Below are 23430 nucleotides of genomic sequence, written 5' to 3'. Positions count from 1 at the left end.
ATGCTAGTTGTTGAGAAACGCCAAATACAAACTGCCAGAGGATAACTCCAGTCAAGCCACTGGCCAGTAAAGAGTGAACAGAGTGGTAGAAATGGTTGTGTTCAGGGTAGAGGCTGTTTCTTGTGAGGATAACTATGACTAGTAGCTACTTATCTTGATATTTCTGTTAAACCAGTATTGAGTTATGGCTCGGGCCTGTGCATCTACAGACCACAATCTTCATCTTTATATCGGCAAATGTGCGGACAGCGTCAGTGTGTGATATGCGAGTGGTTGTGACGGACCAGGCTCTCTCTCGATGTTGAAAGTAAACGCTTGGACCAAATGCTGACAGACGAATCACACAGATTTAAGGGTTTTGGAGAAGTTTGGGCACCAGATTGTGTTGCCATAACTGGTGGAGACTGACAATGACTTTGTGTTTTTCTGATTGTGTCATGGTTATCGTTGTGAAAACCATCTGATTTTGTGTTGCATTGTGAAGGGGCACTTTGAGTCTCCACTGGCATACAAACCCAGCGGCATCTCAATACATTTTAAAGGGTTTAGCTCATGGCATTGACATTTTCCCTGGTTAGAAAACATGAAGTATTTGTACTGCTGAGTGTGACGCTAGTAAAGACTAAGGTTTCAATTTGAAAAGCGATGGCTTGAACCAGTTTCAACCCACTGCTTATACCTTTTGCAATATGAAAGTATAAATTAAGAAACGGATGCATTTTCCAGTTACAAAACAATTCAGTTTAAATTAAGAGCAATATGCAAATTAACACTACACACAGTGATCTACAATGTCAAAATATATCACAATACGCATAATATTCAGGGACAAAAACTATATAAAAAATGAAATTTACTGCAAGCAGTACAGCACTCTGAAAATGAGATCTACTGTTTCTTATTCAAGCTACATACAGAAACAATTTGGCATTCACTTAGAATAGGTATCTATTGAGCTTATAAATACTTTACAAGAACAGTCTTTAATCATTGAACAATCTAAGAAAGACTGGGGAAGATACCAATGTGGGTTTGTTCTTGTTTTTTAATATTATAATATTTTAATAACCACAGAGCCTTGCTTGCAAACTACAAAACACTTTCCTCTGTACAGTAACCCTTTCTTGACAAAGTAAACATGATGCTACACCTCAAGATTCATCAGGAGAGTAAATCACAGCATTGATTGAGTGAAATGTCCCGCATTTAACAAACATTCCTTCAATCTCACATTCTGTAGCGGTCCTGTTCCTATTCAAAGGACAAAGTAATGAACCAGCTTAAATCTTTGAATATGAATCCATACTCATGATCTGCTCTTCCATTTGCTTAGTTCACCATTTCCACTTTAATTATTTGCCCTGTTAATTATTGGACAGAAATGGCTTCACAAACCACACGGGTGATGCTGGGGCTTTATGATGGGAGGCGAGGGAAAGCTATTTGCTTGCCAGTGCCATAACCCTTTATTCAGCTGTGAATGTGTGTTTACAGTTTAGTTTTGCCTCTATAAGCAGCGCTCGGCGTGGCAAAGTGCAATCGCTCCAGAAACTACAATCCGGAATTGTGCAAAACCCACACAGTAGGCTTTGCAATAAGAGGGACTTTAAATAATAGCTAATGTCTTGAGCTGGACTTCTGAGTGTTTGCAGTTTTGTTCATGTGTGCGTCACTCCTGTCCCGGCCTGTCAGCCTGTCTACAGTATTGTACGGTGTCTCACCACCTGTATCTCTGCACGTGCTTTACTTTATGTACTGAAGCAGATGTCTGGACATGTTTGTAAGGAAGCGTGGTGCGACAATCGTGTTCAGTGAAAGGTCAAGAGGGCAAAGGCAACTGTTTGAGTGCTGAGAAGTGATGCTTTATTACAGGGCGGATAAACTACTCGACCTTCTTACAATTTAAAATGAAAACTCCATCATTGGACTCTGTCAGATATCAGTCCTCTCCTTATTTTGAAAAGCAGTATTTCATTCATTTTAATGATTTATCCCTGTCCTTTTCATTTCACTTTGCAAAGCCAATGAATCCCCCCAAAAGGTCCCTATGTAATTCTAGATTAAAACTGCATTTAGGTTTCTAAAGATACTGTCCGTTATTAAAAACTGGTGGCCCTTTTTTTGAAGACACGAAAAGCTATGATTCAATAAAATATATAGAATATAACCAGATAACTCAAATTAAATGGCACAAGTATTATCTACCGGTCAAGAACGAATACAAAATAATGCAAAATGAGATGAAGCTGAAAAACGATATCACAATTAAAGACTGGTTCAGAGACATTATTTCAGTGACAGCTACACTGCAGTTTGTTTTGTTCTCAGAAATATCTAGGACAACACAAGCTGCTACTGCTTTTTCAAGTTGTATACTTTGTGCTTGAAAGGTATGAAACTAAAGGCTGAAGAATGAATACTGAGCTTGGTTTTCTGGACATGCGATACCCTGTCGACAGGTAACGAATGTCGAATATTTCACTCCCGAGTGGTTCTGGATAAAACTTTTCTAATCAACCTATCAAAATAACATTCATTCTGAAGCTAGAGACACAAGCAGTTGTCGTGATCCCTTCAGGAAAAGAAGTAATTGGAAATACAGTGCTGAATCTGAATCACAACAATCTTGGTGTTGTTGTCATCATCAATAAAAATAATAACAAAAAGTAAATCAGCATTAAATTCTCCACCATCATAACAACAATCTAAAACAGGCTGGAATTATGAATCCTTTTACATGATTGGTTACAGTCATGGTCCCACAGTTCCAGACTATTGAAACGTTGCTTCCCAAAATCCATATTTATCTAAACACCTCTGTCAGATAGAGACACAAAAGCATTTTCAAAGAGATCGCTGTGGCAAGTGGGGATAGCGACTTATACACTGCAGGGTGGGCCGTGGACGACCAGTGCCTGGACCGCGGTGCCACCACAGCGGTTTAGGAGGAATGAAGGAAAACGAGACATGAAACCCAAACACAAGTGTCTACAGCCACGGGCACCGCAGGTCCGAGGGGCAGTCAGTCAGGTGGGACACAAAGCCAACAAAATAGCCACGATGGAGAGCTACGGTCGTGTAAGGCTGGGATTCCGTTCACTGAGGTCGGCGTCGTCTTCGGCCGAGAGTCGAGACCGTGCCCCATCAAGATCAAGCCTCCAAGGCTTCCAGGAAGTCAGCAATGCTGTCCACCACGTAATCCGGCACCAGGTCCCTCTTCTCCGGGTCCGCGCTGTTCACGTATTCCTCCGCCTCCTCCAGCTTCGACACCCCCGTCAGCGTGAGCATGGTGGCCAGCCCGCAGTTGGCCCCGAACAGGATGTCTGTTTCCAGGCGGTCGCCCACCATGAGAGACTGGGAGGGATCCACTTCGAACTGGGTGGCGATGCAGTCGAACATGAACTTGCTGGGCTTGCCGATGACCGTGGCCTTCCGGTTGGTGGCAGTCTCCAAGGCGGCGCAGAGACTCCCCGAGCCTGGAAGAGACAAGATCTGGTCATTACCACATCGCCCCCCTGGACGCCCGGCACAGGGCTTTACACCAACACGCACATCGCTGTCACTGTCATCAGCGTCACACAGATGCGGTTTGGGAAATGGGACATAATGTGGGCTGGTTAAAAGCTAGAACACAATGTAAACATACAGTGATGACGACCTTTGCTTATTCTTGTACCATGCATGTGAAGTCAGGTTATTTATATACTACAATCCTTGCTTTAGTCCTCCAGGTGGCAATTACAACTGTGCAGGGCCTCCTCCACACATTGTAACTCGCTCTTACTAGCATTGACAGCACCTCATTCACCCTGTACAACATGCAGACAGAAACCCCAGCAATGCACCAGCCTCCACACTCACCCGGCGTGACTCTGCCTCCCCGCAGTGGGTGCCAGGGGTCCGGGTCGGTGGCCAGGAACTGACAGTCCGCGTCGCGCAAGTAGCAGCACGCTTTCGCCAGCTTGAGGAAATTCAACCGGTCGTCGTATCCCACCAGCACCGCCTTGACGTCCGTGTCGAGCGGACAGGTGGCTATGGTCACCCCGGGGGCGTCCGCTTCCTCCTCCACGAAGGCCACCCCGGCCTCCCGCAGCTCCTGGTACACCCCGTCCCCCCCGATGACGAACACCCGGCCCTGCACCCGCCCCACGTCCCGCAGGTACACGGCGGAGCAGTAGGCCGAGCTGAAGATGTGCTCCTGCTGCACCAGGGTGAAGCCCAGCCGGGCGAACTTCTGCAGGTAGCTGTCCCGGGGCCTGGTGCAATTGTTGGTCACGAAGAACACATTCTTGCCCCGCTGCTTCAGGAGGCGCACCACCTCCGGGGCCCCGGCCACCGGCTTCTCCCCGTCCCAGATGACGCCGTCGCAGTCGAAGAGGACGTTGCTCTTGGCGTCCAGCAGCTCCCGGATCTGCGCGCCTCGGATCTTCTTGCAGCCCCTGCTGCTCACGGCGCCGGCCATCGCTGCGTGCTGTGCGCCGCGGAGGGTGACGTCACGGGGTGGGACAGGCACGGGCACCTTTGCACAGCCTGCACGCTGTCCGGATCACGCAGCCGCAGTGCGTCGCAGGCGGTCGCTATAAAGACGCATATCGCCCGCGGTCCGCACTGTGCACCTCGCCCGGACTGAAGAGCGCAGACACGGGCCGGCGAGGGGACACGCCCCCCAGCCTTCTCCTCCAATGAGACGGCGGCATCAGTGCTGGGTCATCAGCCCCCATGCCCACGACAATCTGGGAAAGGCTGATGCACAAGCCAGCAAGAAAGAAACCAATCAAAAGCACAAAAGCACGCACAGCGGCCAGCGCAGGCCTGAGTCAAGTGGTAGACGATGCACAATAGCGCCCTTTACATGCATGCATTATGGACGGGATGACAATGTCAATAGGGTTTGTTCTGTCACTGTCAGCAGTGCTTTCAACAATGCCTGGTCTGTCTCATTGACTGGGTGAAAATATGTCCCCTCCAATGTGGCAGTCATGACATGCCTCACTTTGAGCCACACAAAGCCAGCTCTTCCTGAATATGTAAGGCTGTGAACAATGACGAGTTCCAGCAGTCTCCAAAGCACCTCGCTTAACCTTTTTGAGTCACCTGACTGTCAGGAAGTTTGCCTTGTTGAAAATGATTAAATCTCATGACACAGCAATACATACAGGTATGAATTCCAAGGGGGGGGGTGATTGTTTGCACATGTGAATAGGAATGTGTTATTAAAACACTTGCCACTAGATTTGTCATATTATCTCAGATACAATTAGCAGCAGTAGTGCATGGTGTAATTACAATTTTAGGGATAGTTCAGACCTACAAACATCAGATTTTTGTTTTTCTTTTCAATCTATATACAATCACGAGCACAGATAGAGAAACAAAATGTATAATGATTGTTTCAAGCAAATCAGGACACAGGAAGTTATTTAATGCAACAATTAATGGGAGATTATGTGAAAAGGTGGACAGATTTAACACAATAAAAGGTTTAGTATTATCGAACTTCAAGACCCTGCAGAATCCGCAAATTATGAATTTGAATGAACATCATTATATTTTAATGTCCTAACATGTAATGTGTTGTAGGAGACATGTATGACACACAATGCATGAGCCATATTTTATCTTATTATCTATCACTGTCTTGTGCTAGCTTTTAAAGGATAAATTAAGCATTATATACAGTGATTTTGTTTATTTTTGTGTTTTGCACTTCAGGGCCACCGTAATTATAGGATCATTCTATCATACATATGGTTCTAATACAAGCTCAGAAAAACAAACAATGGCGATGCGGTATTATAACGAGGCAAAATACATTTTTAAATATAATTTATTATTACTGTCAGAAAAAAGGAAACCATTCATGAATTGAACATCTTTTAATTTGAATCCGCAGAACATACAACAAAAATAAAACCTGCTGTGTACATTTTCGGGAAAAACAAACAGAAGAGATTTCCACAAATAAGGGCTTTGGTTGGTTAACACAGAAGAATTCGGGTCACTCTGGTCCCCCGCGCTGCAGGACAAGAACAGAAACACAGCTGTAATCATTTTGTGGTTGTTCACCCTAATTTCTACAGAACCAAAGAATAAGCATCTCAAATATCTATGCTATTTATACTAAAAGAGATACTATGCAATTACAGTAAAGGCATAATAGACAAATACAAAGTATACAAAATATTTTTTTTAAATAATAACACAGGCAAGTTAACTAATTGTCTCCTACACTGTCATTCACCCATTGGTCTAACAGGGTAAACGTCTCAGGAATGACCAAACCGGTGCGACAACAGTTGCATCCCGTCGCTAATCCTAGTGCTGTTGTACCCTTGAGCAAGGTACTTCACTTAGATTGCTCCAGTAAAATGCCCAGCTGTATAAATGGGTACAAATGTAAGTCGCCCTGGATAAGAGGGTCAGCTAAATGACAAAAATAATAATAATAATAATAATAATAATCTGGTGTGACTTCCCAGGCACGACTGGCCGCTCCCTCACCTGGATGTAATCCATCTCCTCTGTGGCGATTGTCCTTCTGCGGTACCGCGGGGGCAGGCCTGCGATAGTGGCGGCAGTGTCCGGGGGGGCGGCCGTGTGGCTCCGGGGGGCAACGCTGCTGGTCCCCGGTGGTCTGGAGGCAGCGCTGACAGACTGTGGTAAACTGTGGGTCCCAGGAGTTTGTGCCGGGGTGCCAACCACCATTTTCAGTGCTTCTTGGACTAAAACGAAGAACACAGCATGTCTTTTAAAATCCCTCTGAGCTTCAGGATTAGATCTGGTGGCACCTGATTAGAGCTGGTACTTTACTGTCGTACTGCAGTTTTATGTGGGTCTGTCGTAACAGGAGTCTGAGATGCTGCTCACTGTGATGAGCAGCGATTTGGATAAAGCAAAGCCCTGCAAACAGTATACAAAGTTAAATTAAATTAACTATGCTTTGTATGGACAAAAAAGGTTTGTATTACAGTAACTAGCCAACAAACGACAAAGTTACTGTCATCTACAGGGGTTTAATCTGCTGCTTTTTAATAAATTCACCCTCATTGTACATATGAGTATTACAACACACCCCTGCGGTAACAAAGTTAAATTCTAGCCTTTTTACTCTAAACCTAAGTAAAGTGTCTGTAACATGTCTAATTATGTTACACTGCCCTCTTCTGGCCAGAATAAACAGTTAGCCTACATGCATCTTGTCATTTCCAAATGTCAGCAGCCCTGAGCTGGGATGAGATCACAGGAATCGGGACGGAGAGCAATCACAGCGGCAGGAACAAGGGGATGCACCTGCTGAAGACTGTGTGCGTGTGTTGACTGTGTATGTAGACTTTGCCTCGCTGTTGCACTTGACTGCCTCACCCCGTTCCCTTCACGGTGATCCCCGGCTATCACTGGCTCTGCGCACGCATCTCTGCCCACTGTTTGTGGCGTCTGTGATAGTGCCCTGTTGCCTCATCTTTGTCTCCCACGGTATGATATAATAGAGCACAGTGGCCGACCGCGTGTTTGGATGGATTCACGGTTTAATGCTCACCACTGGGCCTTGGGGTGCTCAGCCGATCAGGAAATTTAATCAGAGGAGCGTGAGGCCGCACTGCCTGAAATAAAAACAAAAAACAACACAATCTCCCTCCAGTGAGTGAGTGCGTGGACTGAAACATCCAATGGACACATCTGTTCAGACTGTACTTCTCATCCGGCAGTGTATTCTCCTGAACTTTACACTCTTACATTGAGTGTACTCCTGTCGTTTACTTCCCTTCGCTCTTACTTCAGCGCATCTTATCTGCACTTACTAGCTATTAGAACTAGGATGTAGGACTGGTATTGTAACTCTATATTTTACCTGCACATCTGCAATTTTGAAACTGTAATTTGTATTATGTCTGATGTGTAATTTTGTACTGTATTTTTGCAGTTTTGTTTTTCTATTGTATCCTGCAAGTTGCCCTCAATCAATCAATCAATACAAGTAACATTAAAAGTATTTATTTTAAATCCTACTTGCTGCTTGTTGTGAACAGGGCTGCAGATATATAATCCACTCCATTGCAGTACAGCGCAGTTTTTTGGAAAAATAATAATAATTTACATTTCCACACTTGTGATTGACTTTGGACTGTCTTGGAAAGTGTGTAGAGAAATATAAAAGAACCACCCTGACGGCACAGACACAATATCCACATTGTCTGTTGCCTTCCTTTGCATTGCATCTTTTTTTGGTTAACATTCAGATGTTGATCTTTTAAATGTGATTAAATACACATGATTTTTTTTTCCAACATATAAAACATAGTGTAACATTGCAAAAAAAAAAACATTACCATGCAAGCAAAATCACAAACTCACGGAATAAATACCTAGCGAGTATTGTAATATTATTATTATTATTATTGCTTTCTGTTTCTTTCTTTCTTTGCAAGGACACTGAAATAGGTGTCGTCTCTTCTCTGATGCAGCCGAGGTTGACAGCGTGGGACTGCGGCGTCCACACGCGTGTACAGTCCCGTGTGTGTCTCGTTTAACTACACCGAGGAAACACAGCAAATCAGGCATTTTCACTCGTCAAGTTGTATTTTTACAGTACCTGTACGACCCTACTGGCAGCTGCCATTTTGCTTCCCATGTTGACCTTCCTGACGGAACTACTTCCGGGAAACGAGAGATTCCGAGGACACGTGGTTTACCAGTGCGGCCACAGGGCGGCGGTGCTGGTGCCCAGTACACAAGGGTTAGTATTTATTTATATGAAGGCCATTATGGATAAATATAGCTTCAATACAAACATATCAATACAATGACTCACTTCTATAGAGCCCTGTTATCACCTCAATCACAGTTTGCTTCCATCAGAGCCCCTACCCAGAGGCTGTGCTCTCTATATGAACTCATTTGGACTACAGTAGCATCATGAATTTAGTCCACATACAACACTGGCATTATTCACTCATTTCAATGATGGTCTGAGTGTATTTTTTGCTATTTATTTAAGGTTTGTATGCATATTTATAGACCATATATTGTATTGCACTGTATTATCATGTATTGTAGGTGTTTTGCAGTTTAGTAGTTTAGTGTGTCTGTTGAACTTTTTTCTAGGTGCTGGGAGTGCATGTTATCAGTGTTGAACCGTCTCTGTTAGTTTCTCTCAATTGATTTGACACATTTCTCCAAACTAAGGTTTATGCTCTCAAAGCAGTTAACACAGCCATTGAAACAGACGCTCATTTTGCAAAACAGCTCAATTCCATTGCAAAATTAAGTGCTGCTTTCTTTTCAGATGACATAAAGACTACAGACATGTCAGCTATTGATTAGATCATATTTTCAGGTATAGCCACACAGGAATATTAATGGTAAAATGTATTTATCGGAATGTTCCATAATCCTTTATATACAGATTCTATGAAGTTTTTCCCATAATGTTTTTCTTTACTGTAAGCAAAATGGCTATTCCTCACAATTTTGGAAATACAATATATATATGTGGTATGTTTGTAAATTCTGGTACATCTGTGTGATGCATATGTAACTCTAAGAAGACAATAAATCACAATAAGGGTTGAACTGTAACATCAGGAGTAAAACTAGATGCCTATAGAAATCCTGTATACACATCACACACGGTTATAAATATGAAATGATACAGCACCTTGAAAAGGATCTCAATCCATATTTCCACTACATAGAGTTACGCTGTGTGGTATCATTAAGAAGTGTAAGCAAAGAGAAACAGCAAGCTGGGCATATACTTTTTACATGCTCATGGTTTACAATTCAGACATGTGACACTGCCAACCTAAACAATCAAAACAAAATCTCAGTATTGTTTCGATTGTCAACCAGCCTTTTAGGACAACTCAAAACATCAGCCGTCGATCCTTAGAAAGATAATTTCCTGGCTGAAAATGTATCATTCATATCCAATCATTTTCACAGAAATGTTGTTAAAAAAAGCACAGAAGTTTCACAATGATGACCCATAAATATTAAACACTGTGAATCTGGTCTTTCGTGCCTCATCAACATAAGAACATAAGAACATAAGAAACTTTACAATCGAGAAGAGGCCATTCGCCCCATCGTGCTCGTTTGGTGTCCATTAATAACTAAGTGATCAAGGATCCTATCCAGTCTGTTTTTGAATGTTCCCAAATTGTCTCTTCAGCCACATCGCTGGGGAGTTTGTTCAGATCGTGACGCCTCTCTGTGTGAAGAAGTGTCTCCTGTTCTCTGTCTTGAATGCCTTGAAGCCCAGTTTCCATTTGTGTCCCCGGGTGCGTGTGTCCCTGCTGATCTGGAAAAGCTCCTCTGGTTTGATGTGGTCGATGCCTTTCATGATTTTGAAGACTTGGATCAAGTCCCCACGTAGTCTCCTCTGTTCCAGGGTGAAAAGGTTCAGGTCCTCAGTCTCTCAGTAGGACATTCCCTTCAGACCTGGAATAAGTCTGGTTGCTCTCCTCTGAACTGCCTCTAGAGCAGCGATATCTTTCTTGAAGTGTGGAGCCCAGAACTGTCCACAGTATCCAGATGAGCTCTAACTAGTGCATTGTACAGTCTAAACATCACTGCCCTTGTTCTCAATTCTACACTTTTGACAATATACCCTAACACTGTTTGCCTTTTTATTGCTTCCCTACATTGAATAGCCTGTGCTACCGAGACTGTATCTGCTGAGCCACCTATTTTAGTATCATCTGCGACTCCTCTAATCAACACCCTCTGTTTCCTAGACATCAACCAGTTCATAATCCATCTACTTACATTACCCTGAATGCCTACAGCTTCCAATTTGAGGATCAGTCTTTGGTGTGGAACCTTATCAAAAGCTTTTTGGAAATCTAAGTATATCATATCATATGCTTTCACATGATCTACAGCTGCAGTTGCGTGTTCAAAAAATTCTAATAAATTAGTAAGACATGATCTGCCTCGTCTAAACCCATGTTGACTATCTCCAAGAATATGGTTTTCATTAAGATGCTCCTCTATTTTCTGTCTAATCATTTTCTCCAACATTTTACAGGTGATGCAGGTGAGACTGATTAGTCTGTAATTTCCTGGCTCAGTTTTGTCCTCTTTCTTGTGGATTGGTTTGACATTTGCTGTCTTCCAGTCAGTTGGCACATCCCCTGTTCTAAGTGTCATTTGGAATATTTGAGTTAGCGGCCTGTAAATAATTCCCCTCATTTCTTTAAGCACTGTTGGAAATATCCCATCTGACCCAGGTGATTTGTTTGCTTTTAATTCTGTTAGTCCCTTCAGTACCTCCTCCTCATTTATCCTGATCTCTCGAGTTTGACTGGACTGCTTGTTAACCTGTGGCATGTTATCTGTTCTTTCTTTTGTAAAAACCTCTGTGAAATACTCATTTAGAACATTTGCCACATCTTGTTCGTTTTCCAAGATACCTCAATTTTTCCCCTTTATCTGTTTCACGTCCTCCTTCATGCTTTGAACATCTCTTACTATGAGCCATTAAGAGCTCTCTCTCTCTCTCTCTCTCTCTCTCTCTCTCTCAGAGCTGTGATAATCTTATGCTTAATTTCACCACCTAAATTACCTATAATTTAATCAAGCACTAGTAGATTTCAAAATAGATTTTAGTGCACTTTATTGTATGATATATAATCAGGCCTTGGGACGAATTATGATCTCCTCTCACAGCCATTTTGAAATATACATATACATACACCGATCAGCCATAACATAATGACCACTGACAGGTGAAGCGAATAACACTGATAATCTCGTTATCATGGCACCTGTCAGTGGGTGGGACATTTTGTCCTCAAACTTGATGTGTTAGAAGCAAGAAAAATGGGCAAGCGTAAGGATCTGAGCGACATTGACAAGGGCCAAATTGTGATGGCTAGATGACTATAGTGGTCAGTACCTATCAAAAGTGGTCCAAGGAAGGAAAAGTGGTGAACCGGTGACAGGGTAATGGGCAGCCAAGGCTCATCGATGCACGTGGAGAGCGAAGGCTGGCCCGTGTGGTCCGATCCAACAGACGAGCTACTGTAGCTCAAATTGCTGAAAAAGTGAATGCTGGTTCTGATAGAAAGGTGTCAGAACACACAGTGCATCGCAGTTTGTTGCGTATGTGGCTGCGTAGCCACAGACCAGTCACGGTGCCCATGCTGACCCCCATATATGTTTTCATTTTAATTTATTTATACTAGTTATGATGTGATTTTTAATGACACATAATAAACACAACCACATAAAAATATTTACTTTACTTTTGTCTTTGTAAGACAAGATATCAAGAAGCTCCCTCCATCGTCTCAGTGTGCTTTGTTGTGACTTCCTCATTTGCACGTGACCAAATAGATACAATTTTATACAACTTAATTTTTCTGTAGTTTGTGCATTTTGATGTTGAAGAAGGCAAAACTCAATGACAAAAATAGAAAATAGCAAAAGAACAAGTAAAAAAAATGGAAGCAAAAAAAGGTTAATTGTACACTCACCTAAAGGATTATTAGGAACACCTGTTCAATTTCTCATTAATGCAATTATCTAACCAACCAATCACATGGCAGTTGCTTCAATGCATTTAGGGGTGTGGTCCTGGTCAAGACAATCTCCTGAACTCCAAACTGAATGTCTGAATGGGAAAGAAAGGTGATTTAAGCAATTTTGAGCGTGGCATGGTTGTTGGTGCCAGACGGGCCGGTCTGAGTATTTCACAATCTGCTCAGTTACTGGGATTTTCACGCACAACCATTTCTAGGGTTTACAAAGAATGGTGTGAAAAGGGAAAAACATCCAGTATGCGGCAGTCCTGTGGGCGAAAATGCCTTGTTGATGCTAGAGGTCAGAGGAGAATGGGCCGACTGATTCAAGCTGATAGAAGAGCAACTTTGACTGAAATAACCACTCATTACAACCGAGGTATGCAGCAAAGCATTTGTGAAGCCACAACACGTACAACCTTGAGGCGGATGGGCTACAACAGCAGAAGACCCCACCGGGTACCACTCATCTCCACTACAAATAGGAAAAAGAGGCTACAATTTGCACAAGCTCACCAAAATTGGACAGTTGAAGACTGGAAAAATGTTGCCTGGTCTGATGAGTCTCCATTTCTGTTGAGACATTCAGATGGGAGAGTCAAAATTTGGCGTAAACAGAATGAGAACATGGATCCATCATGCCTTGTTACCACTGTGCAGGCTGGTGGTGGTGGTGTAATGGTGTGGGGGATGTTTTCTTGGCACACTTTAGGCCCCTTAGTGCCAATTGGGCATCGTTTAAATGCCACGGCCTACCTGAGCATTGTTTCTGACCATGTCCATCCCTTTATGACCACCATGTACCCATCCTCTGATGGCTACTTCCAGCAGGATAATGCACCATGTCACAAAGGTCGAATCATTTCAAATTGGTTTCTTGAACATGACAATGAGTTCACTGTACTAAACTGGCCCCCACAGTCACCAGATCTCAACCCAATAGAGCATCTTTGGGATGTGGTGGAACGGGAGCTTCGTGCCCTGGATGTGCATCCCACAGATCTCCATCAACTGCAAGATGCTATCCTATCAATATGGGCCAACATTTCTAAAGAATGCTTTCAGCACCTTGTTGAATCAATGCCACGTAGAATTAAGGCAGTTCTGAAGGCGAAAGGGGGTCAAACACAGTATTAGTATGGTGTTCCTAATAATCCTTTAGGTGAGTGTATATTACAGGTGCATGAAGGAAGAAAATTAGTTGAAGAGAGAGATCCTGTCCACACACTGTTTTTAACAAGAAACAAATCCAACAAAAATATATCATAGACACCACATTTTAGTTCTTAGAGGAATCTGGTCTTAAAGTGAAGAAAACCGCAGCAAAAATTTCAGAAATGATGCTTTCATCAATGCTTGTGTAGCACAAGTCACAAAGATCATATTAAATTCCCCAGACAATGCATACAGACTTACTAGACCATCACTAAACATCAACATTTGATATCTGCATCTGCCATTGTGATCAAATTAAATCTGTAGGTAGCAATAGCACTTTTTAGACCAGATTCCACAAATACATCAAATATGGTGTCTATGATAATATATATTTGTTGACTTATATATCAACAAATATATATTATAGGGGGTCCACCAGGGACTGTTTGGGAATCCCTGCATTAAATTATGTATTTGTTTGTGAAAAAGAGAAAGCTGTTTTTTGTTCCAGCTGAGCTCTTAATTATATAATTGAGCTTTATATTGCATTGTTAGTTCAATTAAGGAATCAATTCAGCAATTCAAATATCGGTTGGAACAAAAAAGAGCAGGACAGGGTGTCCTGCAGAACCGGTTTGGGAACGCCTGATTTAATGTATTAAAGGTTCAATGAAGTACTTGTTTGAACAAAAACCAGCAGGGTAGGTCTTCCTACAGGACCAGGATTGAGAACCACTGTTATTACTTGTACATATAAACATGAAGGAATGTTATATTACTGCAGTATTTTTACAAAAAATAATAACACAAATAACACAATAATATAGAAAAATATGGCATAGATAACTTTTGTATTACTGGCATTATTGACATTATATATATATATATAAATAAATAAAACACATTTTTAATACATTTAATAACCCAATAATAATTGAATAATCCAATCATAAGATCACGGGGATTACCCACAATGCCGTGCGCGGGCGTGTGTATCGAACCTTGTCGCTACGGTGTGACGTCACAACGGATGTCATCTACGCTAGCAGCCTCTGCGCAGTGATATAAACATATTTACACTTTCTTTATTCGGTGTATGATGTTTCATGACCGATGCCAGATATAACATGGTGGGAACACAACGCCGTGAGTCACATCTTATTATTATTAGAAATACAACTTTATTACTCTTATTATTATGTCTGCTGAAATATGATAATGACTGGAGGCTGCAGGCAACTGTGAAACTGAAAAACTGGTAAAAGCAGAAATCATACAAGGCACATTTTGATAAATATTCCTCAAAGTATTGGGAAGCAGCCATGGCGAGTTTTCAACGTCAAGCGCCCCGTCTTGTGATCAAATATGTTAACGAAGTCCTTCAACAAACACTTCATTACATTTAAAGTTTGCCTACTGTTAAACCAGTAACAATCTCAAATCAGCTACCCTTTTTTATGAACAATTATAAAATAAAGAGATCTGGTATCTTAATAGATGAGTAAATGCTTTTTGCTCTAAGTTTCGATTGTGTATTGGTTTGAAAAACAAACATACAAAAACACTTTTAAGTAGCTTTCAGCTGCAGCAGCTTTTCAGTTTGCAGTTACCTTCTCAACCTTATTTAGATGCTTAGTTTCATTTGTCACATTGATTACTGATGTGTACGTTATATAGGATTACAGCCTGTAAAAGCACAGTATAGCACTAAGGGTAAAACAGCTGCACTGATTTTTATTATAGCGCCTCACCGAGTATGTCCGTTTTCTCGTGTGTATCGTCGCATCGTAATCGTCTTCTGTTCACCCTTTCAACTGTCCTGTACACAGCAAGTGATTCTGCACAGATCTGTACATACAGTGAGGGAAAAAAGTATTTGATCCCCTGCTGATTTTGTACGTTTGCCCACTGACAAAGAAATGATCAGTCTATAATTTTAATGGTAGGTGTATTTTAACAGTGAGAGACAGAATAACAAGAAAAAAATCCAGAAAAACGCATTTAAAAAAAGTTATACATTGATTTGCATGTTAATGAGGGAAATAAGTATTTGACCCCTTCGACTTAGTACTTGGTGGCAAAACCCTTGTTGGCAATCACAGAGGTCAGACGTTTCTTGTAGTTGGCCGCCAGGTTTGCACACATCTCAGGAGGGATTTTGTCCCACTGCCTTCAGCTCCCTCCACAGATTTTCTATGGGATTAAGGTCTGGAGACTGGCTAGGCCACTCCAGGACCTTAATGTGCTTCTTCTTGAGCCACTCCTTTGTTGCCTTGGCTGTGTGTTTTGGGTCATTGTCATGCTGGAATATCCATCCACGACCCATTTTCAAAGCCCTGGCTGAGGGAAGGAGGTTCTCACCCAAGATTTGACGGTACATGGCCCCGTCCATCGTCCCTTTGATGCGGTGCAGTTGTCCTGTCCCCTTAGCAGAAAAACACCCCCAAAGCATAATGTTTCCACCTCCATGTTTGACGGTGGGGATGGTGTTCTTGGGGTCATTCCTCCTCCTCCAAACACGGCGAGTTGAGTTGATGCCAAAGAGCTCGATTTTGGTCTCATCTGACCACAACAGTTTCACCCAGTTCTCCTCTGAATCATTCAGATGTTCATTGGCAAACTTCAGACGGGCCTGTACATGTGCTTTCTTGAGCAGGGGGACCTTGCGGGCGCTGCAGGATTTCAGTCCTTCACGGCATAGTGTGTTACCAATTGTTTTCTTGGTGACTATGGTCCCAGCTGCCTTGAGATCATTAACAAGATCCTCCCGTGTAGTTCTGGGCTGATTCCTCACCGTTCTCATGATCATTGAAACTCCACGAGGTGAGATCTTGCATGGAGCCCCAGACCGAGGGAGACTGACAGTTATTTTGCGTTTCTTCCATTTGCGAATAATCGCACCAACTGTTGTCACCTTCTCACCAAGCTGCTTGGCGATGGTCTTGTAGCCCATTCCAGCCTTGTGTAGGTCTACAATCTTGTCCCTGACATCCTTGGACAGCTTTTTGGTCTTGGCCATGGTGGAGAGTTTGGAATGTGATTGATTGATTGCTTCTGTGGACAGGTGTCTTTTATACAGGTAACGAGCTGAGATTAGGAGCAGTCCCTTTAAGAGAGTGCTCCTAATCTCAGCTCGTTACCTGTATAAAAGACACCTGGGAGCCAGAAATCTTGCTGATTGATAGGGGATCAAATACTTATTTCCCTCATTAACATGCAAATCAATTTATAACTTTTTCTAAATGCGTTTTTCTGGATTTTTTTGCTGTTATTCTGTCTCTCACTGTTAAAATACACCTACCATTAAAATTATAGACTGATCATTTCTTTGTCAGTGGGCAAACGTACAAAATCAGCAGGGGATCAAATACTTTTTTCCCTCACTGTACGTGTTACCAAAAGCGTGAACCAGTTTCAACCCACTGCTTATAGCTTTTACAATATGAAAGGATAAATTAAGAAACGGATGCATTTTCCAGTTACAAAACAATTCAGTTTAAATTAAGAGCAATATGCAAATTAACACTACACACAGTGATCTACAATGTCAAAATATATCACAATACGCATAATATTCAGGAGAAAAAAACAATATAAAAAATGAAATTTACTGCAAGCAGTACAGCACTCTGAAAATGAGATCTACTGTTTCTTATTCAAGCTACATACAGAAACAATTTGGCATTCACTTAGAATAGGTATCTATTGAGCTTATAAATACTTTACAAGAACAGTCTTTAATCATTGAACAATCTAAGAAAGACTGGGGAAGATACCAATGTGGGTTTGTTCTTGTTTTTTAATATTATAATATTTTAATAACCACAGAGCCTTGCTTGCAAACTACAAAACACTTTCCTCTGTACAGTAACCCTTTCTTGACAAAGTAAACATGATGCTACACCTCAAGATTCATCAGGAGAGTAAATCACAGCATTGATTGAGTGAAATGTCCCGCATTTAACAAACATTCCTTCAATCTCACATTCTGTAGCGGTCCTGTTCCTATTCAAAGGACAAAGTAATGAACCAGCTTAAATCTTTGAATATGAATCCATACTCATGATCTGCTCTTCCATTTGCTTAGTTCACCATTTCCACTTTAATTATTTGCCCTGTTAATTATTGGACAGAAATGGCTTCACAAACCACACGGGTGATGCTGAGGCTTTATGATGGGAGGCGAGGGAAAGCTATTTGCTTGCCAGTGCCATAACCCTTTATTCAGCTGTGAATGTGTGTTTACAGTTTAGTTTTGCCTCTATAAGCAGCGCTCGGCGTGGCAAAGTGCAATCGCTCCAGAAACTACAATCCGGAATTGTGCAAAACCCACACAGTAGGCTTTGCAATAAGAGGGACTTTAAATAATAGCTAATGTCTTGAGCTGGACTTCTGAGTGTTTGCAGTTTTGTTCATGTGTGTGTCACATTGTAATTACTTCAATTAAGCGTTAATTAACTGAGAGCTCAATTACTATTATTATTATTATTATTATTATTATTATTATTATTATTATTATTATTGTTAATGGTGGTAGCAATAATAATAGCAGGTGTAGATCACGCTCAGTTCTCACATCTGAACGGATCCGCAGTGTGATTCTACAAACTGCTGTCGCCACAATGTCACTGCGTCCTAAATCCCCTCCCCACTGGCTGATGCAGGTACAGGAGGAGCTCCAGGATGAGGCAGAGAGGGTCTTTGCCTCTGTGGAGGAGGAGCTGAGGATCAACGTTGACAAGCTCCGTTCCTCCATGATGCTTCTGCTGCTCAAGTGCGAGCGCGCCACAGTGGAGGTGTGTACCACTCTTACTGTCAGGGCTGAGAGAGAGGGCCGTCACCAGGAGGGCGTTAGATGATGATGTGATGCCGTTTTACTATTGACGGTCACTCTACAGCACTCTGATGGGCGGTGTTATTGTATGTTTACAGTGTTATTTCATGCACATTGTCTGTTATTATAATGATTAGTATTGATAGTTATTATAGTTTGATAACCTCATGAAAGATACTAGGACACTTTGCGCTCCCCTAGTACTGACAGTGCACTTTCTAGATGCCAAATATATTGTTTGCATTACTGTTGCAGCACGATTGTGTAAATCTTGTGCACTTTTCAGCTCTGTGTTTTGCTATTTAATCCAAGGCCACATAGAGAACAAAATTAGAAGTCTGTGATAAAGTTTGGGGTACGTTAGTAATCCCACTGATGTCCTGTAGAGTGTAATGTTCAATATGATAGTATGCTCTTCTAGAAAACATTCAGACTATTCTGTCCGACTGGCTGTCTCCGGAGCGCTAATTAAATTAGTTCAGTATGTGTGTGTGTCTAGTCCAGCTGTCCAGTGTCATTCCTCTCCCCACCCTGACGGTGTCTCTTTATATGTCTGTATTCATGCACATTTGGATTCCGATCCCATGGCATTCCAGAACCCCAGCCAGATCAAGATGGACACGCTGTGTGAGATGTTTGGCGCCCTGTTGTGTGAGCACGCAGAGCACCTGCAACACACATCTCGGACTTGGAGGAGCCACATGGACTCCTTCATCCTCAGACAGCTAGGTAAGATTTAAGGGACAGTAGTTTGTGACCAGTGTGGACATGGAGAGCTGGTAGCAGTTTAACTCCATTAGTACTGTGTTCAGATCTGTCCCATCACAGCTGGTGCTCTGAGTTTGTCCATCCAGTCATGTTTCCTGATGTCTGCCTGCTGGTCAGCTAACTCTCCATTATGGGCCTCAGTTAGGTGTGTTTATGAGAGTCAGAGTAGCATACTGTACATTAAATTAAGCAATTAAGACCTCAGTTGGAACAAAAACCAGCAGGGCAGGGGATACTCCAGGACCGGTTTGAAAACCCCTGCTGTACATGAAGCTAATCTTCTCACTCACAATGGTGTCAAACAGCCCCATCAACTTGATGATGGAAACTCAGGCCGACACTGTTAGCTCCCATGAAAAGAGTTTCTCAGGCCCGACATGGTGTCTGCGCTCCCCCAGACTGTCACTGCAGCTGCTCTGTACTCAAATCTGCTTAACATCCCTGAACTTTCTCACAGCTTGTGCTCCATCTGAAATGAGTGAGGACAGTGTCCAGGAGGAGGCCGACGAAAGTGTGGAGGAGGAGAAGGAAGAGGAGGCCGACGAGACTGTGGAGGAGGAGAAGGAAGAGAAGGAAGAGGAGGCTGACGAGACTGTGGAGGAGGAGAAGGAAGAGAAGGAAGAGGAGGCCGACGAGACTGTGGAGGAGGAGAAGGAAGAGGAGGCCGACAAGGGTGTGAAGGAGGAGGAGGAAGAGGAGGCCGACGAGACTGTGGAGGAGGAGAAGGAAGAGAAGGAAGAGGAGGCCGACAAGGGTGTGAAGGAGGAGGAGGAAGAGGAGGCCTACGAGAGTGTGGAGGAAGAGGAGGCCTACGAGAGTGTGGAGGAAGAGGAGGTCTACAAGAGTGTGGAGGAAGAGGAGGCCTACGAGAGTGTGGAGGAAGAGGAGGTCTACGAGAGTGCGGAGGAAGAGGAGGCCTACGAGAGTGTGGAGGAAGAGGAGGTCTACGAGAGTGCGGAGGAAGAGGAGGCCTACGAGAGTGTGGAGGAAGGGGAGGAAGAGGAGGCTGACAAGGGTGTGGAGGAGGAGGAGGAGGAAGAGGAGGTGGATGAAATGGAGAGGGATACACCAGTAGAAGAGGAGAAAGAACTGAAGGACAGTCCGGAGACACAGAGGAACATGTCCTCCGGCCTCCAGGTAGAGACTCCACTGATGGCAAGTTTAGTGTCTGTGTGTCAGAGCAGTGTCCATGTAGTGTCTGTTAGTGCATCTGTACCGAACTGTATATACCCTCTCTGTGCGTCTCTGTTGGCGCATTGCACATGAGCCCGAGACCTACGTTACATTGAAGCAAACTTATTGTGAAAACGAGTTCTGTGACATCAACAGTGTCTTTGGAGAGAATGCGTTGAGATGTTGTGAGAGAGGAACATGTCCTTTTCTGAAAACTCACTTTTCTGTCACTGGCCTGTTAGCATGCAGGGGCGTCTGTGTCTCTGTGCCACTCAGCTGTCAATCTGTCTGTCAGCGCACCAGTCTGTTATGTCATTATATGTTTTCCTCCTCTTTCTTTCTCTCCTGCAGAAGATGAGAAAGACCCTGACATGGTTCAGGACTCTGTGCTGTTTCAGGGGACAGCAGGAGGAGGAGACCGAAACAGCGGGAAAAGAAAGAAGCTGAGCAGGAGGGGCAGATGGGACAGACCGGGAAGAAAACAAAAAAGAAGAAAGGAATAACTGCATGGGTTCGTAAGCTGTTTTAAAAAGATACCCGGGAAAGAAAGCAGTAACCACACCCGAGCAGAGCACCCCTCCTCCCTCAGGCCCGCCCGTCCCCCTCCCAGAAGTGACCTGGGTCGGGTCCTTCTTCTACTCTCTTCCGAACCCACAATGATCTGTGACTCCAGATATTGAAGTGGCCAGGCTCTGTCCCCGACGCAGAGATAAGAGGAAGGTATAGGAAATAATCTTATTTGTCAGAAATCATTGCTTAAAAAATTGTTTTATGAAGTGATCTAACCATGTTCCTCTCATAGGTCCTTATGATGGGATCCAGAGAGACAGAGGCTAAGCATGTAGACCCCTTCATGGTCCAGTGGACATATTCGCCTAGATGAGCTAAGTAATGGTTGTTTTATTATTATTATTTATTTCTTCTCAGACAGCCTTAGCCTGGACGACTTTCAAAATATAAGAGCAATACAAAAGTGCAATAATACAGATCAAAACAATACAATTGCAAGTTCAAACTGACGCAAGTGCATAAAATATACAGTGAATACAAAATACACGTCCTACATCCTAGACTGTAATTGCTAACATGTGCAGACAAGATGTGCAGTCATAGTTCAGAGCTAAGGAGAAGGGGCACAGGGACATCACAATAAACACGGGTACTGGCACTGTAAAAATAAGCAGTGTGAGGAAACATTATATAAAGTGAGAATTACAGGAGAGCTGAGCCACACGGGAATAAACTACTGGGTTAGAGGTACAGTCTGAATAGGTGTGTCTTGAGTAATCACCAGGAGGTGGTTAGGGACTCTGCCGTCCTGACTTCAATGGGAAGGTCGTTCCAGCACTAAGGGCCGAGGGTGGAAAAGGAGCGGCTCTGGAGGTTTGGCAGAGTTAGTCTTCTGGCGCAGGAGGACCAGAGAGAGGTCTGGAGGGGATGTACGGAGAGTTGAGGGTCTGAAGGTAGAGGTGTAGTCTGGTCCAGACAGCGGTAGGTGAGGGTCAGTGTCTTGAGCTGAATGCGTGCCGGGATTGGGAGCCAGTGGAGGGAGCGGAGCAGTGGAGTAGCGTGTGTGAATCGGGGCAGAGAGACACCAGGCGAGCCGCAGAGTTCTGGATGAGCTGGAGCGGCGGGTAGTAGCAGGCAGGCCGGCCAGGAGGGAGTTGCAGTAGTCCAGGTGGGAGAGGACCAGGAACTGGACGAGCAGCTGAGTCGAGTAGTCGGTGAGGAAGGGTCGGATCCGGCATATGTTGCTCAGGAAGAATCTACAGGTGCGTGTCAGCGTGGTGATGTGCTGGGTGTAGGAGAGCGCAGGATCGAGGGTGACTCCTAGGTTCTTAGCGGAAGAAGAGGGAGAGAGTGTCGTGGATTCTAAGGGGACTGAGATGGAGAGATCAGCAGAAGGTGAGGAGGAGGGGGGGAAGATCAGATTTGGAGAGGCTGAGCTTGAGGTGGTGTGAGTGCATCCAGGTGAAGATAGCAGACAAACAGGAAGAGATGTGAGAGGGTATGAGGAAGACGGAAAGATCTGGGTGTCATCTGCATAGAAATGGTAGAGAAACCATGGGATGCGATGAGGGGCCCAGGGAGCGAGTGTAGAGAGAGAACAGGAGGGAGCCCAGGACAGAGCCTTGGGGTTCGCCTGTGAGGAGAGGTTGTGGTGTTGACGAAGAACCTCGCCATGTGACTTTGTAGGTCCGCTTATTGAGGTAGGAGGAGAACCAGGTGAGAGCAGTCCCAGAGATTCCAAGGTCAGAGGGGCAGGAGAGGAGGATGGAGTGATCGACGGTGTCAAACACTTCATCTCTCATCAAGGAGGATGAGGACTGAGGAGAGGGAGGCCGTCCAAGCTCAGCTGATGGACTCAGTGACTGCCAGGAGAGCAGTTTTCAGTGGAGTGAGCTGTGCGGAAGCCAGACTGCAGAGGATCAAGGAGTGAGTGATGGGAAAGAAATGCAGAGAGCTGACTGTGAATTGCACGCTCAAGGGACTTTGAGAGGAAGGGGAGTAGGGAGACAGGGCTGTAGTTCTGAGGAGAGGGAGGGTTTTTTGAGGAGTGGGATCACAGTAGCTTGTTTAAATGCAGAGGGGAAACAGACAGAGAGAAGTGGAGGTGGAGTAGAGGTTACAGGGGTTGAACAGAGGATTCAAGGAGTGATTGGAAGTAAGACTTCTTGTCTGAGGTGAGTGAGGAGGAGAATGTGGACAGTAGAAAGCGGTAGAGAACGAGGGCAGCTGGGAGTCTTACTTCCAATCACTCCTTGAATCCTCTGTTCAACCCCTGCAACCTCTACTCCACCTCCACTTCTCTCTGTCTGTTTCCCCTCTGCATTTAAACAAGCTACTGTGATCCCACTCCTCAAAAAACCCTCCCTCTCCTCAGAACTACCGCCCTGTCTCCCTACTCCCCTTCCTCTCAAAGTCCCTTGAGCGTGCAATTCACAGTCAGCTCTCTGCATTTCTTTCCCATCA

At 43.8% G+C, this 23430-nt stretch overlaps 3 protein-coding genes across 6 annotated transcripts; 1 reads left to right on the top strand and 2 right to left on the bottom strand.

Annotated features, from left to right (window-relative positions):
• Nucleotides 1–718: 718 nt before the first annotated feature.
• pdxp (pyridoxal (pyridoxine, vitamin B6) phosphatase) lies at nucleotides 719–4653 on the bottom strand. Its single transcript, XM_066711403.1, has 2 exons — nucleotides 3862–4653; nucleotides 719–3476 (listed from the first exon to the last, which is right to left on the bottom strand). The coding sequence occupies exons 1-2, from the start codon at nucleotides 4460–4462 to the stop codon at nucleotides 3151–3153; spliced, it is 927 nt and encodes a 308-aa protein (XP_066567500.1). The 5' UTR covers nucleotides 4463–4653; the 3' UTR covers nucleotides 719–3150.
• A 1208-nt stretch (nucleotides 4654–5861) lies between these two features.
• On the bottom strand, nucleotides 5862–8691 carry kgd4 (alpha-ketoglutarate dehydrogenase subunit 4). The gene is made up of 4 exons (XM_066711402.1): nucleotides 8591–8691; nucleotides 7538–7601; nucleotides 6502–6722; nucleotides 5862–6016 (listed from the first exon to the last, which is right to left on the bottom strand). The coding sequence occupies exons 1-4, from the start codon at nucleotides 8627–8629 to the stop codon at nucleotides 5999–6001; spliced, it is 342 nt and encodes a 113-aa protein (XP_066567499.1). The 5' UTR covers nucleotides 8630–8691; the 3' UTR covers nucleotides 5862–5998.
• Nucleotides 8692–14719: 6028 nt separating this feature from the next.
• Nucleotides 14720–21355, top strand: LOC136755042 (cilia- and flagella-associated protein 251). Of its 4 annotated transcripts, none has more exons than XM_066711400.1 (6): nucleotides 14720–14812; nucleotides 18347–18478; nucleotides 19113–19245; nucleotides 19742–20439; nucleotides 20809–21177; nucleotides 21260–21355. In XM_066711400.1, exons 1-5 carry the CDS (start codon nucleotides 14789–14791, stop codon nucleotides 20902–20904), a joined length of 1083 nt encoding a protein of 360 aa, XP_066567497.1. In that variant the 5' UTR covers nucleotides 14720–14788; the 3' UTR covers nucleotides 20905–21177; nucleotides 21260–21355. The 4 variants fall into 4 exon arrangements, with proteins under 4 accessions (XP_066567497.1, XP_066567498.1, XP_066567496.1 ...); XM_066711401.1 differs by having other exon boundaries at nucleotides 14733–14828; nucleotides 19742–20421; XM_066711399.1 differs by having other exon boundaries at nucleotides 14733–14828; nucleotides 20809–20968.
• The last annotated feature ends 2075 nt before the right edge of the window (nucleotides 21356–23430 follow it).

Source organism: Amia ocellicauda, chromosome 8 (genome assembly GCF_036373705.1).
Source record: "Amia ocellicauda isolate fAmiCal2 chromosome 8, fAmiCal2.hap1, whole genome shotgun sequence".
NCBI lineage: Eukaryota > Metazoa > Chordata > Actinopteri > Amiiformes > Amiidae > Amia > Amia ocellicauda.
The sequence above is the reverse complement of the archived record's forward strand: the minus strand, read 5'-3'. Positions and strand labels throughout refer to the sequence as shown.